Below are 16,211 nucleotides of genomic sequence, written 5' to 3' on the forward strand. Positions count from 1 at the left end.
CTTAGATACTAAGTACCACACAGTGCAAGGAGCAGGGCGAGCTGGTATGAGCAGAATTGTGCGTGAAAGAAATGCCCAGTCTACTGACAGATCTTTATTTGGCCATTTTGTATTCCATTAGAAAATGAAATGTTCAGATTCTGTTTAAACGGTGGAGGGTTATGGAAGAAATTCACTTGCTGAAAATAGGCACATATGAATTGCGTGGAAACGTCTGCTCATCCAGAATTCTACCCTGAATGGGTTTGCTCTGATAGCTGATACATTGGTCACACGGAATCGCAGAATCACCTGGAATGGAAAAGACCTTTAAGATCATCGAGTCCAACCATTAACCTACCACTGACAAGTTCTCAACTAAACCGTGTCCTAAGCACTGTGTCTGCACGACTCGTAAATACCTCCAGGGATGGAGACTCCACCACTGCCCTGGGCAACCCGTTCCAATGCTCGGTAACCCTTTCAGTAAAGAAATTCTTCTTAATATCCAACCTAAACCTCCCTCGGCTCAACTTTAGGCCATTTCGTCATGTCCTTGATCCACCATACTAAGTTAATATCAAATGCTAAATGTCAAAACCTTGCATTGTTGTAATAACAAGACTTGGCTTCCACAGGAACTGTTACCTGCCGGAGTTTTATGTAATTAATGCACTGGCCATTGCACTAGAGATAGGAGGCCGCTGGGTACTAACTGAGGATTTCTTCAGCAAGTGGTGCCCAGCTTGAGGCCACCATGTCTGGCTCTGCTTCATCCTGGACCAAAGGAGTAGTGGTTTATTCTTCAACCTCCGCATCTTAGCCAGATAGTTTTATCCTATCACCACCCTGCAAGATAGGGAAATATGAATCCAGTTTCCAGAAGAGAGACTGAAATTTTGCTTAAATACCAGCCAACAGAAGCTTTTGGCAGGGCCAGGAGCTGAGGAGTGATCTTGTCTGTTCCAACCTGTGCCGTGTTCTCTAGGACATTATCAAACTAAGTTCTTATGTCATAGAAATCATAGAAGAGCCTAGGCTGGAAGGGACCTTAAAGATCATTTTAATCCAACCTCCCTGTCATGGGCAGGGACACCTCTGAACTAAATCAGGCAACACATGGGGACGCTGCTGTCTTTGAAACTACCGAGTAAAAAGTTGGGTAATGACCAAGAAGGTGATTTTTTTTAAATATATATGTATATATATAAAATAGTGTTTCTTGCTTGAAGAATGCCAATACATAGGTGCCTTTCTCTTCAATGAGATGAGTTTTGCATCTTTTCCTGCCTTCACTTTCACCTGACCTGTTGTCGAAGGGCAATGTGTGCAGCCTCCTGTAAGGAGGCAGCCAGGAGATCACGATAGCCTCGTACGGGTGATTGCACTTCTTTTTCTGCAATAAAGGTAGAATTTCTGTTCCTTCGTACCCCTGTGTCAGTTTTAAGGACAAATCGCCCCTCGATCATTGTGAACTTGGAAGTTCATTACTGAAGTGTTGAGGTTTGCTGTCCTGCAGCTGAGCTGTGGCCAAATTCAGAAGCTATATATTCAATGAGCCTTTGGTTTTGGAGTCCCCGCTGCACTAGAGGGACATGATGAACCAAGAAAGACATTTTGTGTTTCCGAAGTCGTTTTTCCTTTAAAAGGTGAAGGACTTTCAGTTTCTTGTCTGAACTGTTCAGCTGAAGAAATTTGCCAGCATTTGGAAGCGCTGACAGATCCCCACAGCTTGCATTTGGGATTCTAGTGCTTTCTATCCCGAGGAGCTGTGTGCTTACCAGGTTCAGCTTCTTGCAGCACCTCCGCGAGATGAAATTATCATCACTTGTCAGATGGGAAGACAGCGTAGTGTGACTCGCCCGAGATCACGCCGCAGAGCCGTGTCAAGAGGGGAGTGGATTCCTTCCTCCCTTAACTACAAAATCACCCGTTCGTGAAAGGCAAGAACTTGCCTCTTTAGGTAGGCACAGGCGGTGTTACACATCCTAATATGCTCCAGTGAGAACAGGCTGTCTTAACAACCCGTTTTCTCGTAAGCAGCAGCTCTCAGCTTGTTTTATGTCAACGATGGGCAAATTCACCTTTGGGGCTGTGCCGCGACAGCTCAACTCATCCCTCCTGTGACTTGTGCGTCGGCTGAACTTGGGCTCTGCTGACATAATAAACAATTGCTCTGTATGGCTTTAGTAATGTGAGCATTAATATTGATCCGGCACCGACTTCTCTAACAACGGCCCCCAAAAAATAATGTATCTGTTATCTTGAGAAACCTCCCAAACAGCTCGAGTCTCCTTTCATTACAGGAGAGAGTTATTAGGGCAGATGGCCGAGGTGATATCCATTTGACCTATAGATGCTAACTCAAGAGTCGGATCATTAATAAGGTGGCCGGAGATAGGGAGAGGAGGCAGTAAAGAGAGTTAAAAAAGAATCCCGTGCACAAAGGATTGCGCCTCAAGAAGCGTTGGGTAGCGAATGACATGGACAGAGGTGAAAAAGTGGTCGCGTGGTTTTAAATGCCCGTCGCCAAACCAAGCAGATTGGGCTTAAAAGCTGATGTTTTCCCCATATTTGGTTCCCGCTCCAATGCGAATCCTTCCAGAGGAGAAAAGGCCTGTAGCTCTTGAATGCGAGACAGAGATTTCACTTTCTCTAATTAACCACCCGCCCCCCCCAAAAAAAAAAAAAAAAAGTGCTTTATTGTTTTCTACCACAGCTGCGGTGGCTCAGGTTTGAAAGCTGCTGCCTGGCAGAAAACCAGTCCTTGCTGAGAATCAGCCCGTGGCCTCGTTCCAAGAGAAATTTGGGTTTCGTTTGACCACGATAGGATTCCAGATTGTCATCTGAGCGTGTCTGAAAAGTGGTGAATGTGTGTCAGTAGTTAAGTGCTCGTGAACTTCCTTAGTCCCTGGATTGTTGAGGACTGACCCAGGCAATTTTTTCCAGATGTTTTGGGGAATCCAAGGCCGTATAAAAGGGATGATATTGCTTCTGCTTCCTTGCTAAGTTGTCTTTGTGGCTTGCAGGAATGTGCATGAAAGCTGGAGCCAAGACACCCCGATTTCTAGTCTCACCTCTACAAACTGCACTTTAACCTTTTCTGCCCTTCCCTGGCACCCCCACACAAGATCACAGAAACTTCGTGGGCCCGCTGCAAACTTTACTTGGCCTTATTAAAAAAAAAATAAGCATTGCTCTTTTTTTTTTTTAGTGCACAAAACTCCAGTCCTCACTCTCCAAACCTCCTCTGAAACGGTTTGTTTGCCTTTGATCCAGCAGCTGCTGGTATTCTGCAATCCTGAGTAGGTAAAACAAGAGAAGCACCTTGGGCTGGGAAGCAGTTACAAAAATATGAAATATTGCAGTGCGTTTCCCTGAGATACGCTGTAACGCAGTGGCTGTTTAAGCGGACACCAGGCAGAAATCTTTAGTAGATAAATATTCTGACTTTTCTAGTAAGTCTAATTTTTTTTACTGCACGTCGCAGTAGTTTCTCTTCCCCTTTATTGACTTTTTTTGTCCTCGTGGTTTTTATATTAAAATGGTTTATGTTGCTATCTCTAAAGTCTGCGTGACTTCTACCAAGGCAGAAGACCTCTAAATCACGATTTTTAAGTATCATGCTTGTTTTAGGTTTTATTGCTCTTTAAAATTTTTAATGAAAAAATACTCTGAGTGGTGAACTAGGTTGAACAAGCTTGGGAGGGAGTTGCTTGGGAGCAGCCAGTGCTGTATGACATCTGATGATGAAGGCTAAGTCTTCATCCCCAAAACAGTTTTGAGCAGATGAAGGCACCTGATTTCTGCAACAGCTTAAGCAGAGTTTGAAATTATCTGGAAGCAGATTTTTTTCCCCCCTCTGAGCAGGTGCAGGCTGGGTCCACAGTGATTTCTCAGTTATACTCTAACTTTGCAATTTCAAAAATTTAATGTCAGTGCCCAGCCAGGCAAAACTTAACTCCCTAACATTTCTGTTTTTCACGGAAGGCTAAGACTTTATCCTCAGGCAAAGTCTCCTCTCTGGGCTGGCTGCTGTAAATCCTCGGGGCCCTGGCAAAAGCCAGAGTTGCTAGCTCATTTTACTTAATTTGTGATGCTGGCAAGATTTGTGCTGCAGCCCAGGGCTCTTGACTCAACTCTCCTAAATCAGAGCATTGACACATTACGGTAGAGAAACACCAGCACAGAAAAAGCTGAAAACAAATGCCTCGGAAAGAGATATTTCAGAAAGGTGCTGCCTTACAAAGCTTTAAATTGCGTTAGTGTTACATTATAAGCTTCTCGGTGTTTGCTTCTTTAAAAGCACCTGCTCCTTAAGAAGTTGGGCTTTATCCACTGTCATAATACATATATTTTTACTATGTATTTCTCGTGAAAATCTTGGGGCACTTGATATCTTCCAGCAGACACCCCACTAGACAAGATATTGTGTGGTTTTGCAGGTGGGTAAACAGAGACATGGGGTAAAGTGAAATGAGGTTGTCTACACAGGAATGTTCGCCAGCACAGGTGTAATGATGTAATTACAGCGAATATAAATGTGTCAGGTTAATGCCAGTGTGCTCGTTCTTATTCCAAACTAAGAATCCTTTTTCCTGCTTGAATAATTCCATTTTGAAAGTGAGGAAGTGTATCCAAGAGGATAAAGTGCTTGACTGTGCTTGGGGAGATCAGAGGTTCTCTTCTCAAACCTGCCGTGGATTTGCTAGGAGACCTCAAGTGAATTTTCTCCTCTCTCTGCACCACATGCCTGTGACTGAATGTGGTGTGACATGTAGATATTAAACAAAAAAAAATTGAACAGTCACACAGGTGGTGTCCACACTGACTTGAAACAGTCGATGCCTGATGTCCACACTCTGCACATTTCAAGTTCATCTTATTTTCAAAAGCTGCTTTCTTGGTCTCGTAGCCCAAATGCCCGCTTGCAACTGGAGCATGTTAGGTGCATTCCTCTGGCAACCAATTTCATTTTAGTTTCGCTACAGCAGGAAGCCACCGTGTGCACTCCAGGGTTGTGCACTGCAGGGTTGCTCCGAGATTCAAACGAAAGAGCAGTGAGCGACGCTGGGGGGCAGGTGCCTTTCAGAGGCTGCTGCTGATCCGAACCAACACGCACGCACGCTGCGGCGTTCCCCTGCATTCGTAACAGATAGCATCAATGTGCAGCAAACCCTGCAGATGCTATCAGAGACAGTGGTACATAGACAAGGCAGCTAACTCCAGTGAATTTTATTTTTTATGCTTTGCAGCAGCATCGCGGTCGTGCTGGTGGCTGATGCAGGACGGAGGAGATGCCACGTTTTCTGAGCACAGCAGCAGGAAGCTGTGAGGTGGCCGGTTCTCTGAGATCTCCGAGATACGTGTGCGCATCTGGTCTGATGCTCGTTTTTTTCTGTAAAACACATTTTTAATTCTTCTAATGCTTTTTTTTTAAAATGTTCTTTGTTGCAGAAGAGGAAGAGGAGCAAGTGCCCACCGATGGAGGTACATCTGCAGAGGCCATGCAGGTGCCGCTGGAAGAAGAGGGAGACATGGAAGAGGATGAGGCAATTAATGATGAGAACTACTTGAGCAAGAGACCCTTAGAAAGTCCTGATGCTGAGGAATTTCCTCCTGTGAAACGGCCAAAGCTCTCTGTTTCCAAAGGGGACACCTTGGATGGAGCTTTGGAACCGCGTGAGCCTCTTAGCTCAATCAACACTCAAAAAGTACCACCGATGCTCTCCCCAGTTCATGTTCAGGACAGTACAGACTTAGCCCCTCCTTCACCAGAACCACCGATGTTGGCTCCCATTGCAAAATCGCAAGTGCCAGCCCCCAAAACTTTAGAAGCAAAGCCGTTTGTACCCAAAACAAAGTCCAAAACAAGTTCTCCGGGCCAGAAGACAAAATCACCTAAAACTACGCCTTCACCAGTGGTAACTGGAAGTCCCATACGTTCACCAAAAACTGGATCCAAAGAAAAGAAGTCACCGGGTCGAGCCAAGAGTCCAAAAAGTCCTAAAAGTCCAAAGGTTCCTGCTCATGTTCCCCAACCTCCTGTCAAGCCTGAAACACCACCAAGTCGAACCCCTCTGGCTGCGTTAAGTGACAAGATAGGAAAGGAAAACATTCAAGTGAAACAAGGGCAGACGCCACCTGAGCCTGCCGCCAAGCCAAACATTGAAAACCAGGCTAAGAAAGGACCAGTAATGGACAAGACCATTGATGACTCGATTGACGCTGTGATCGCTCGTGCGTGTGCAGAACGAGAGCCGGATCCCTTCGAGTTTTCCTCTGGATCCGAATCCGAAGGGGAAATTTTCACCAGTCCTAAAAGACTTTCTGTTTCAGAGACTACGACGCCTAAACCCTCCGTTTCTGCCAACAATGCTAATAAGGCAGGAGCAACGCCAATACCTCCCTCAGGTGGGACTTCAAGTTCAGACATTTCATGGACAATGGATGACTCAATTGATGAGGTCATTCGAAAAGCAAACATGGGGACACCTTCTAATCCACCTACCAACTTCCCTTATTTCTCCTCTCCTTCTGCTTCGCCGCCAACGCCAGAACCTCTTCTCAAAGTCTATGAGGAGAAAACCAAGTTGGCTTCATCAGTAGAAGTGAAGAAGAAATTGAAAAAGGAGCTGAAGACAAAAATGAAGAAGAAAGAAAAGCAAAAGGAAAAAGATAAGGAGAAGAACAAGGAGAAAAACAAGGAGAAGGAGAAGAACAAGGAGAAGGATAAAGACAAGGAAGGAAACAAGGAAGCAAAGTTTCAGTGGAAGGAACTACTCAAAGATGATGATCTTGATCCCTATAAATTCAAACTAAAGGACTTTGAGGATGCTGACACAAAAGTAAAGTTGAAAGATGGCAATACCAAAAAAGAGAGAGAAAAACATAAAGATAAAAAGAAAGAGAAAGAGAAAGGCAAAAAAGACAAGGATAAGAAAGACAAAGAGAAACTTAAAGATAAGGGTAAGGAAGATAAGATAAAGGTTCCATCAGCACCTCTTGTGTTATCTCCAAAAGAAATGTCTTTGCCCTTGTTCAGCACACCAACTGCCATGAGGCTTCCCAGCATGTTACCTTCCTTGTCTCCAATGCTTCCTGAAAAACTCTTTGAGGACAAAGAGAAACCGAAAGAGAAGAAGAAAGACAAAAAAGAGAAGAAGAAAAAGAAAGAAAGGGAGAAGGACAAAGAGAAGGAAAAGAAAGAGAAGGAAAAGGAGAGGAAAGAAAGAGAAAAGAAAGAGAAGGAAAAGGAGAAACACAAACATGAGAAGGTAAGCTGTTTAGATGAGTTGGGGTGGCATACTTGCTTGAAAAATGCACATGGATTCCTACAGTTGTTGCTGAGTGTTGTTGTAAGAGCTTTGAGGAGATACATGATTACAGGTTTGGTGTTTTTCAAAATGAATGACTCCAAGGAAGACATCCCCCAAGAGTTTCAGGGTTCGTCCCACCTTTTTGGAAGACAGAATAATGGAAGTTTGTGAATTTGAGGTTGTCCGTCTGGTTTTCTTCCACTTGCTTTTCCCTTTGAAAAGCTGGGGCTCAGACTCAACGACAGCACGTGTACAATGCATGTACGTAGCGATACAGTGCAAGAATTTTCTTCGGTAGATTCCCACTAGTAGGGCCAACAACCGTGTGCCGTTCATGAACTTTAAATTTGGTTTCTAAAGGTCTATTATTTCAAAGCTTGTAGCAGTCTGTAAATTAGCAGGTGGATAGAAATGAGGAGCAGACTGCCTTCAAATAGACAAGTCCACTGGTTATCTCAGATGTTCAAAAGAGCTGCTGAATCTTCTCTTAGCAAGATCACCCCCTTGCTGTTCCGGTTTGTTTGAAGTAAGAAAATTGTTTGCAAGTTATGGTCTAAATGTTCAAATGTCACCTTTCGTTTTGAGTCTTATGCTTGAGAGAGAGATGGGGAGAGCTAGTTTTCAAGTGGATTGAGCTCTTTCCACTCCTGCAACTCTTACTGATTTACATCAGCCAAAGATAATTTCTTCTTTCCAATATCACCTAATCTCGAGAATATATTTAATATTTAAGAAATGAAACCAGCATATTTGCATGTTATCAGATTTGAAATCCCGTTAGAAACAGCTCCCCTAATTCAGGGTTTGCTCTAATTTTCTGTCACTTCACCTTATAATATACATTAAATTGTTAGATGAAAAAAAAAAAGAAAAAAAGAAGAAAAGAAAGAGATTGTCTTCATACATGATAACCTTGGATACAGGATTTCCTAAATCTCTATCCTTAGCATTAGGAAGCACCGTTTAAGTTCTGGTTTTACCAAGATGCTCTTTGCATCCTGCTTTGTGTGTAATGCTGAGTTCGTACAAGCTCAGCTTTGAGACATTCCTCACTTCCCTTTTTTTGCCACTGCACCCTGGCGTGCTACCTGCTGGGCTTGAAAAGGAACTGCTGGTTTCACACCTTGACATCTTTTAAGTTGGCAAATGGTTTTTCAGTGCAGAACCTGGGTGATGGTCCAGCCGTCTGCGTTAATTTAACGTCTGGTTTTAGAGTGCAGCAACGCTTCCACGGATTCCCCGTTTTGTCTGTTTGCCCCCTCATGCCTGTGATGTTTTGCCAATAGTTAATTGCTAATTTCTGCAGAGATTTTGAAGTTAAATACCTGTGTTTATAAAATAGAGACTAGTTGCTTGGCTTTCGTACATTCGATTTTGCATTTCTTCTGTAAATCTCTGTATCTGGTTTGCTTTAGAGCAATAGAACAGACACACAAACAAATACAAACTTGTAAAGCTTGGGTATAGACTGAACATATATATATTAGGAAAAGGAGTTCAGTGGTAATAAAAACTTGGGCAAATTAAATTGACAAAGCTGCCCATTACCTTGGCAAAAAGTCCCTGTCAAAAGATAAACTTTAAAGCTAGAATGCCTGAAAGACTCCCCAGATAGAATTAAAATTTAAACTGATTCTTGATAGATAAGCTTTTTTTAAATCCACCTCTTTGCTGCAAGTCAGGATTTTAAAAAATAAATTTCCCCTTTAAATCTCTTGAGCGATTTTCATTTTTTGCAAGGCCGCACTGCTGGTGTCCTGGAAAAATGGAGAGTTAGAGCTTTATCAGTTGGTGCCCTGAGGTATGTGGCAAAGAAGCTAAATCCTTGAAGATTAGCAAAAAAAATGCAGCACATGGCAATAAGGGGCTTATATGACTACTAGTATTAGTTCAGGTGAAAGAAGTATTGCTTATACATAAAACTGGACAAATCCACTGACAATGTATTTTTAGTTAGCTACAAAGGAGTCTTATATTGCTGGACTTTACCTCTTTGGTGATTTGGGAAGCTTAGTAATCCACTGTAAATGCTCTTCTGCTGGCCCCAATTCCCAGTATTACTCCAGAATGCTGCTCTTTCATTTTAACCCCTAAAAGTACATGTTTCCTTAATTTAGCTTTTAGATCACACAATTACTTATTTAGCCAGCAGTCGTGCTGTAAGAGCAAATGATCAAGTTACCACTCGGATGCTTAAACCTGCCCCGGCGCGGCTGCGTCGGAGGCGTAAGCGCAACCTGGAAGATGAGTTTGTGGGCTAACTGCAGCCTCAGCTCTCGAAGGCCGGTAGAAAACACTAGATTTCTGTTTCTAATATTGCTATACTTCCTCAAAAGAGTGACACAATGGTAACATTTCCATTTTTGAGTATTGTTGGAGTAATTACCTAAGTGTCCTTCCCATCCTGTTGGGGAATTGAAGCTTTTTATCAAGTTTTCCCGAAAATTTTGCCCCGAGCTGTTGGGAAACATGGAAACGGCAGAAAGCAGAAGCTGAAGGCTGCGTGCTGTAAGCATTCACTGGTGGCACTGAGGAAGAGGAGCGTTTGCTCTGGGCTTGCCTGCAGCTCTATGCTCCCCTGTAAGTGTTGGGGTGCTGCCCTTGGAGCCAGAAAAGGAGCCGGTGAGCTGGGATGCTCCCTTGCGTGTACTACAGCTTGAAGCAGTTACACCCCACTTGTACTAGGGAGATTACCGGGTGTGCTGGAGGAGGGACTGAGCAGCTCACGGAAGCGGCTGCTGACCCAATTTCAGCTAACCTTAATACGCTGAGCCCTAAACTAAAGTAGTTGAGGAACTGCTTCGGGAGCAGTGGAGCTGACCTTGCATCGGGGCAGGGCTTGCCAGACCTGCCCCAAAATAAACTGCCCTTACTCCTGAATCAAAATCCAGTCATCCACGTAGAGGAAGACCAAGCTGTGCAGGTTATTCCTGTGAATGCTCCTGAATTTTCTCTCTGCTCCAGGCAGACAAACCCTACACACAAACCCGTGCTGTAGGAAGATGCTCCCTCTCGTTTCGAAAGTCAATATTCAGGATTGTTTTGGAGCTGAGCTTTCCTCTCCCGACAGACTGCGATGTTGGTAGCTGGGCATAAAGAAATGTTTTATGTGCTTTTCTTGTGCCCGCATGAGCCCACACCACTGCTGTTTAGAACATCTTTGCTGGTATGCAGGTAATAATAATGCAAAGGACCTTTATAGAAAGGACGATGACGTGGGCTTCTTTCTGTGCTGTGTGCTGGAAGCCAAGCAGCAGTGCCTGGCCTAGGAAGCTTTGTACTCAAAACAGGCAGTGTGGAAGGAGGAGAAACCTGCAGGAAAAGAGGTGAGATAATTGGTTCAGAGCCATGTGTCTGAGCCTCCTGTACCAGGGTTCAATCCCGTTTCCCTTAGCCAGTGTTCGATGCCACAGGTTAAGATGCCAGGAAGGCAGTTACGAGGCAGTGAAATGGTTGCAGGCATTAGGAGCTCCAGAGGACAAAAGCTCTTGCAACGCTCCAGGGTAGTGGAATAACAAAAAGTTGTGTTCTATGAACAAAAGTGTTGAGAGAGGCCTGTGGAGTAGGCTAATACATATCCATGGAGAGCTTTACTGAAAAGCATGGTTCACTGTGTCAAAACAGAAATCCTCCTCAGGCTGCAGCCTTCCTCTTTCTGGAGGAGACATCTCCGAGTGAGCAGCTCTGATTCCTTGGGCAAGGTGTGTGGCACGAGACTTTGTCACTACTGTTCCTCAATGTAAGTCCTAACTGAGTCCTCTCGCTCCAGCCTGGTGTCTCCTGCGCTGCTCTCTGTGCTTTGAAATGATTGTTTGCCCTCCCTTTCCTTATGAAAGCTTTTTAAAACAGATTTCTCCAGCTGAGAGTTGCTCTGGGTTTCAGTTGAGCGTACGCGCACTATTTTTACGTAAGTTCTATTTTTGCTTAAGTTCCTGGACCCAATTCAGCTAAGTAGTTGTTTCATGAAATACAGCTCAAAATGAGATCAGTCTCCCTCTCTTTCTAAATATATATATAATGTATGTACACTTCTTGTAGATATGGGTGTGAGTTGAGCGATTTATGTGTGGAGATTCATTACAGTGTCAGCTGTTAAATCGGAGATGATTCTATACGGGATTTACAAAGCAGTAGCTCAATGGGAGTTGGTAATTTTGACAGATACTGGTTCAAAGAATTTAAGGACATAATCAAGTGGTCTAAACTCCACTGGATACTGATGTTGGAAATCAGGCCATGTGAAAAATAGCCGTTAGAAACCTCAGCTTAATTGCATTAAAAAGCAGTGATTCTGTTATAGCGATGTGGATAAGCACTTTCTTAAACTATTCAGTGTTGGTGCTTGGGGTTTGTGTGCTTCTTTTGTGTCTAATCTTTCGAGAGGGTCACAGTACATTTGTGTAGTCAACCTGAGAAATAATCAAATTTAAATATCAGGGAAAAAATGCACACACCGATGGGTACCTACCAGGTTTCAGTACTGAGGTCAAAGCATTTCATGTCGTTGTTTAGAAACATACTGGGTGGGTTTGTGTGTCTGGAAAAATACTAAATCAGGAAGACTTGCTAACAAAGTGTATGAGCAAGTAAAAATCCAGTGAAATTCCAAATTAAATTCTTAGTCTAGAATTCATATTTCTGATTTGCTGTGGTTGGGAGCTCCCAACAAACTCTTGACCACAGCACAAAGCGTGAGCGAGCGGTGATCAGTCTGTCACAGGTCTGTCTCATTAAGCCTATGTACTCTCTTTGGTTAACTTCATGTAATTCATATATTTTGGGAGTCTGCTTGCAGTCTTTGATTGATGATTGTGTTCCCTTGTACAGATAAAGGTGGAACCAGTTGTTCCGGCTCCATCACCGGTTATTCCTCGGCTGACGTTAAGAGTGGGTGCAGGGCAAGACAAGATGTAAGTACAAATAAATCCACCTGCGTGGTGGATCCTTACCACAGTTCATCCCCTGTCACTTGTGGTACCTCTTATTTTCAATGGGAAATGCTTAAAAATCAGTGGCAAATGACATACATACAGCTATGACATCTTTCGACTGTTCTAATGGAAGCTCAGAGCACTTACCAACAGAAACTTTGTGAACGTTTTTACCCTTTTTCTTCTGCTCTTGGAGTGGGAGCCATCATCTTCTGTCCATTCGGCTGTGTTTCTCACTCCTTGCCTTTCTAGGGCGTGGATTGCAAGACTCCATCTAGACTCATGTGATGCCTCCAGTGACATTTAGTGAGGTTTCCATAATGGGTGGTTATCCCTAGTGTAACCTACAGCTAAATTTCGTAACGCTCTTCAGCTGGCAGTTGCCTTATGCTTTAAAACGTAACAGCTGAAATTCCTTTATAGGTGTCTGTTTTATTATAACTGTTGATGGTTATTCATGAGTGTACCTAACACATTTCAAATGTTGGTTCATTAGCTCCCTAATTATTGGGTGCTGCTGTACAAATAGTAGTTACTTTGTACTGTATGAGTGTAAATAGGATGATCCCTATCCTGAGATCACACAGCATAAACAGGTGGCTGGAGAGGCTGGGGAAGCCGGGCCTCACTGGGCCTTTTAGGCTGGTCCTGTGTTGTACGTGAAGGGTTTCTTTTAATCAGGTTTTTCACCGTGCAGAGCGCACTTTCATGTTTGATGGTAAACGTGAGCACCAAACAGATTTTTTATTTCCATTCATCACGTTAAATATCGCTGATGTAATTGTTTCTCTTTTATAGCCGTTCTGAACTCTATCTCCTAATCGTTAGTTTTTCCGCTTTATAAGTTAAATGACATCTTTGATGATTGTTCTTTTTGTGCTGTCTTACTCCTCCTCGGTAGGTAACCGTGACTTTTACTGGTTTGAAGTTGCTACATGACTTCAGTCATTTCGTGGTTTCTATGAAACACCCCCACCCCAAATATCAGGGCTTTTTCCTGCTCTTCAACCGTTTCCGCTTTCTTCCTTTCACAATATTTGAGTGTGATCTAGAATTTCGGTGCTTGAGATTGCTGTACGAAAGCTCCAACTTTCTCAGAACAGTTGTCTCTGTGCTGTGCAAATTTGAATGTGCACAAGTGAACAGACGATCCTTTTAAAGCCCACAAAGCTATTTTTCTCCTTGAGGGGCTGTGGATACCTTTAAACTCCTCTTTTTCAAGGACAATGCAAGTGTTTATATGGGGAAAATGAAGTCATGTTTTCAAGGCAGAACTTCTGAAGTTCTGAGGCTGTATTTTAGCACCTGAGTTGACTTTGCTTCCCATCTTACCTCACCCCAGTCTTTCTCATACCCACACACATTTTCAGAGGGGACTTCAGACTCCTTCTGCTTGCTACAAATCATATGGGTACGTCATCAGCAGCCCTGCCAGTCTGAAGAAGCTCAGAGATACTGACATATTTTATGGCATTTTGGGAAACTCGCTTCCCTCCCAGTTTCTTCTGCGCATCTTCAGTACCTCCAACTGAGGACCTCAGGTGTTGTGATCCTTAGCATGGGGGAGCCTAGAGTTTAAACCGCGGCCCCAGGATGGGACATACAGAAAGCTGACTTAGTTCAGAGTTTCTAGAGAAATTAGGAGAGATTTAAACCCCAAGGCTGAGATCTTCAGGGTTGGGGAAGTCCTAGAGGCAGCTGGTAGGAAATGCTAAACAGGGCTCGTGCTGCAGCTCTCTGCAGCATCTGTGTGGGTCTAGGAGGAGAACTTCATCTTCCCCACATCACACTCATTCCTGAGATTGCTTTAGGATGCGTGACCAAGCAGGGTTCAAGTCATTAGTATTCCATCTCTATTTGCTTACTGATATCCCTTTTCTACCTTACGCACCTCCTCACTGCCCACCGTGCTGGCACCCTAAAGTTGCCCGGGTGTAGTGACTGTATCACCCAGTAGCACCTTCTGGCTGATGGGAAACTTAGGGAGCTATGTAATAGCTTTTAAGATTTGTCATTTTTTTCCAAGGCAAAATCCAGGAAAAAAAATGCCATTAACACAAGTAAATACAGTTCACACCATGTGGGTCTGGGAACTGTTTTGTGTTTCTAATGTCAATATCTAATGCAGCAGGGCCCACAGTTGAGCTGTGGTACTCTAAGTAACACTTTTGCTTTCATCCTCAACAATTAATGTTCAGCCTAAACTAAGAGCATATTTTAATTTTCACGTGTTGTGATCGTTATGAAGAGGACTGGTATGGCTCTGAGGCAAAGCATTACATAGGCATGTGTGTGGCTCGGACCTCTGAAGTCATACCAGAGTAGGATCATAAACCTTTCAAATAGCTTGTAGCGGACAGAAACAAAAGCTTTTATGGCATGATATGGTAAGAGAAAGTTAAACTTATGTTTCATCTGTTCTGAATATCTGGCGATTACCATACGAAAAGTTGTGTTTCAGTTAGTGTGTCTTTGGAGTTTACCTGTATGGAATTGTTTGACAAGACCATAAATTGCCATTGTAGGGTGTTGACTCTGGCTGGACACAAGGTGCCCACCACAGCTGCTCTGTCACTCCCCTCCTTAGCTGGACAAGGGAGAGGAAATATGACAGGAGGCTCATGGGTCGAGGTAAGGACAGGGAAAGATCACTCAGCAGTTACCACCATGGTTAAAAACAGACTCCATTTGGGGAAATTAGTTTAATTTATTACCATAAATTGAATGAATAAATAAAATGAAATCTTAAAAACACCTTCCCCCCACCCCTCCCTTCTTCCCAGGCTCAGCTTTACTCCTGATTTTCTCTACATCCTCCCTCCAAGCAGTGCAGAGGGACGGGGCGTGGAGGTTGTGGTCAGTTCATGAGATGTTTTCTCTGCCGCTCCTTTCTTCTCAGGGGAAGGACTCCTCACATTCTTCCGCTGCTCCAGCTTGGGGTCCCTCTCACAGGAGACAGTCCTGCACAAACTTCTCTAATGTGGGGAATGGTGTTGTCAGCAGGAGCAGGGAGGTGATCGTGCCCCTGTACTTGGCTTTGGTGAGGCCCCACCTTGAGTGGTCCATCCAGTTTTGGGCCCCTCACTACAAGAGGGACATTGAGGTGCTGGAGAGGGTACAGAGATGGCTGCCAAGCTGGTAAAAGGCTTGGAACACAAGTCTTATGAGGGAAGGCTGAAGGATCTGGGGCTGTTTAGCCTGGAGAAGAGGAGATTGAGGGGAAGCCTCATCGCTCTCTACAGCTGCCTGACAGGAGGTTGTGGAGAGGTGGGAGTTGGGCTCTTCTCCCTAGTGGAGAGTGATAGGACGAGGGGAAACGGATTTAAGTTGCACCAGGAGAGGTTCAGGTTAGATATTAGGAAAAATTTCTTTACTGAGAGGGTTGTCAGGCATTGGAACAGGCTGCCCAGGGAGAGTCCCTGGAAGCGTTTAAGAGACGGGTGGATGCTGCGTTGGGGGACATCGTTTAGCCGGTTGATAGGTCTGGGACAAAGGCTGGACTCGATGATCTTCTAGGTCTGTTCCAGCTGATAAGATTCTATGATTCTAATGTGGGTCCTTCCCATGAGCTACAGTTCTTCATGAACTGCTCCCGCATGGCTCCTTTCCGTGGGGTGCAGTCCTTCAGAAACAGGCTGCTCCAGCATGAGGCCCCCACAGGGTCACAAGTCCTGCCAGAAAACCTGCTCCAGCCTGGGCTTCTCTCACAGCATCCACAGGTCCTGCCAGAAGCCTACTCCAGCACCAGCTTCCCACAGGGTCACAGCCTCCTTTAGGCATCCACCTGCTCTGACGTGGGGTCCTCACAGCGGAATCTGCTCAGATATCTGGAGTGCCTCCTCCCCCTGCTCCTTCACTCACCTTGGTGTCTGCAGGGTTGTTTCTCTTATATATTCTCACTCCTCTCTCCAGCTGCAAATGTGCAGTAATTGGCTTTTTCACCTTAAATATATTATCCCAGAGGTGCTCCCAGCATCACGGA

At 44.2% G+C, this 16,211-nt stretch overlaps 1 protein-coding gene across 1 annotated transcript in view; it reads left to right on the top strand.

The window, feature by feature from the left end:
• Positions 1–5,420: 5,420 nt before the first annotated feature.
• Positions 5,421–16,211, top strand: part of TAF3 (TAF3 RNA polymerase II, TATA box binding protein (TBP)-associated factor, 140kDa) — a 29,971-nt gene continuing 19,180 nt past the window's right edge. The window contains exons 1-2 of the mRNA XM_009872100.1: positions 5,421–7,256; positions 12,126–12,208. Coding sequence (XP_009870402.1) covers positions 5,421–7,256; positions 12,126–12,208 — 1,919 coding nt within the window. The remainder of the gene's footprint in view (positions 7,257–12,125; positions 12,209–16,211) is intronic.

Source organism: Apaloderma vittatum, unplaced genomic scaffold (genome assembly GCF_000703405.1).
Source record: "Apaloderma vittatum isolate BGI_N311 unplaced genomic scaffold, ASM70340v1 scaffold11046, whole genome shotgun sequence".
NCBI lineage: Eukaryota > Metazoa > Chordata > Aves > Trogoniformes > Trogonidae > Apaloderma > Apaloderma vittatum.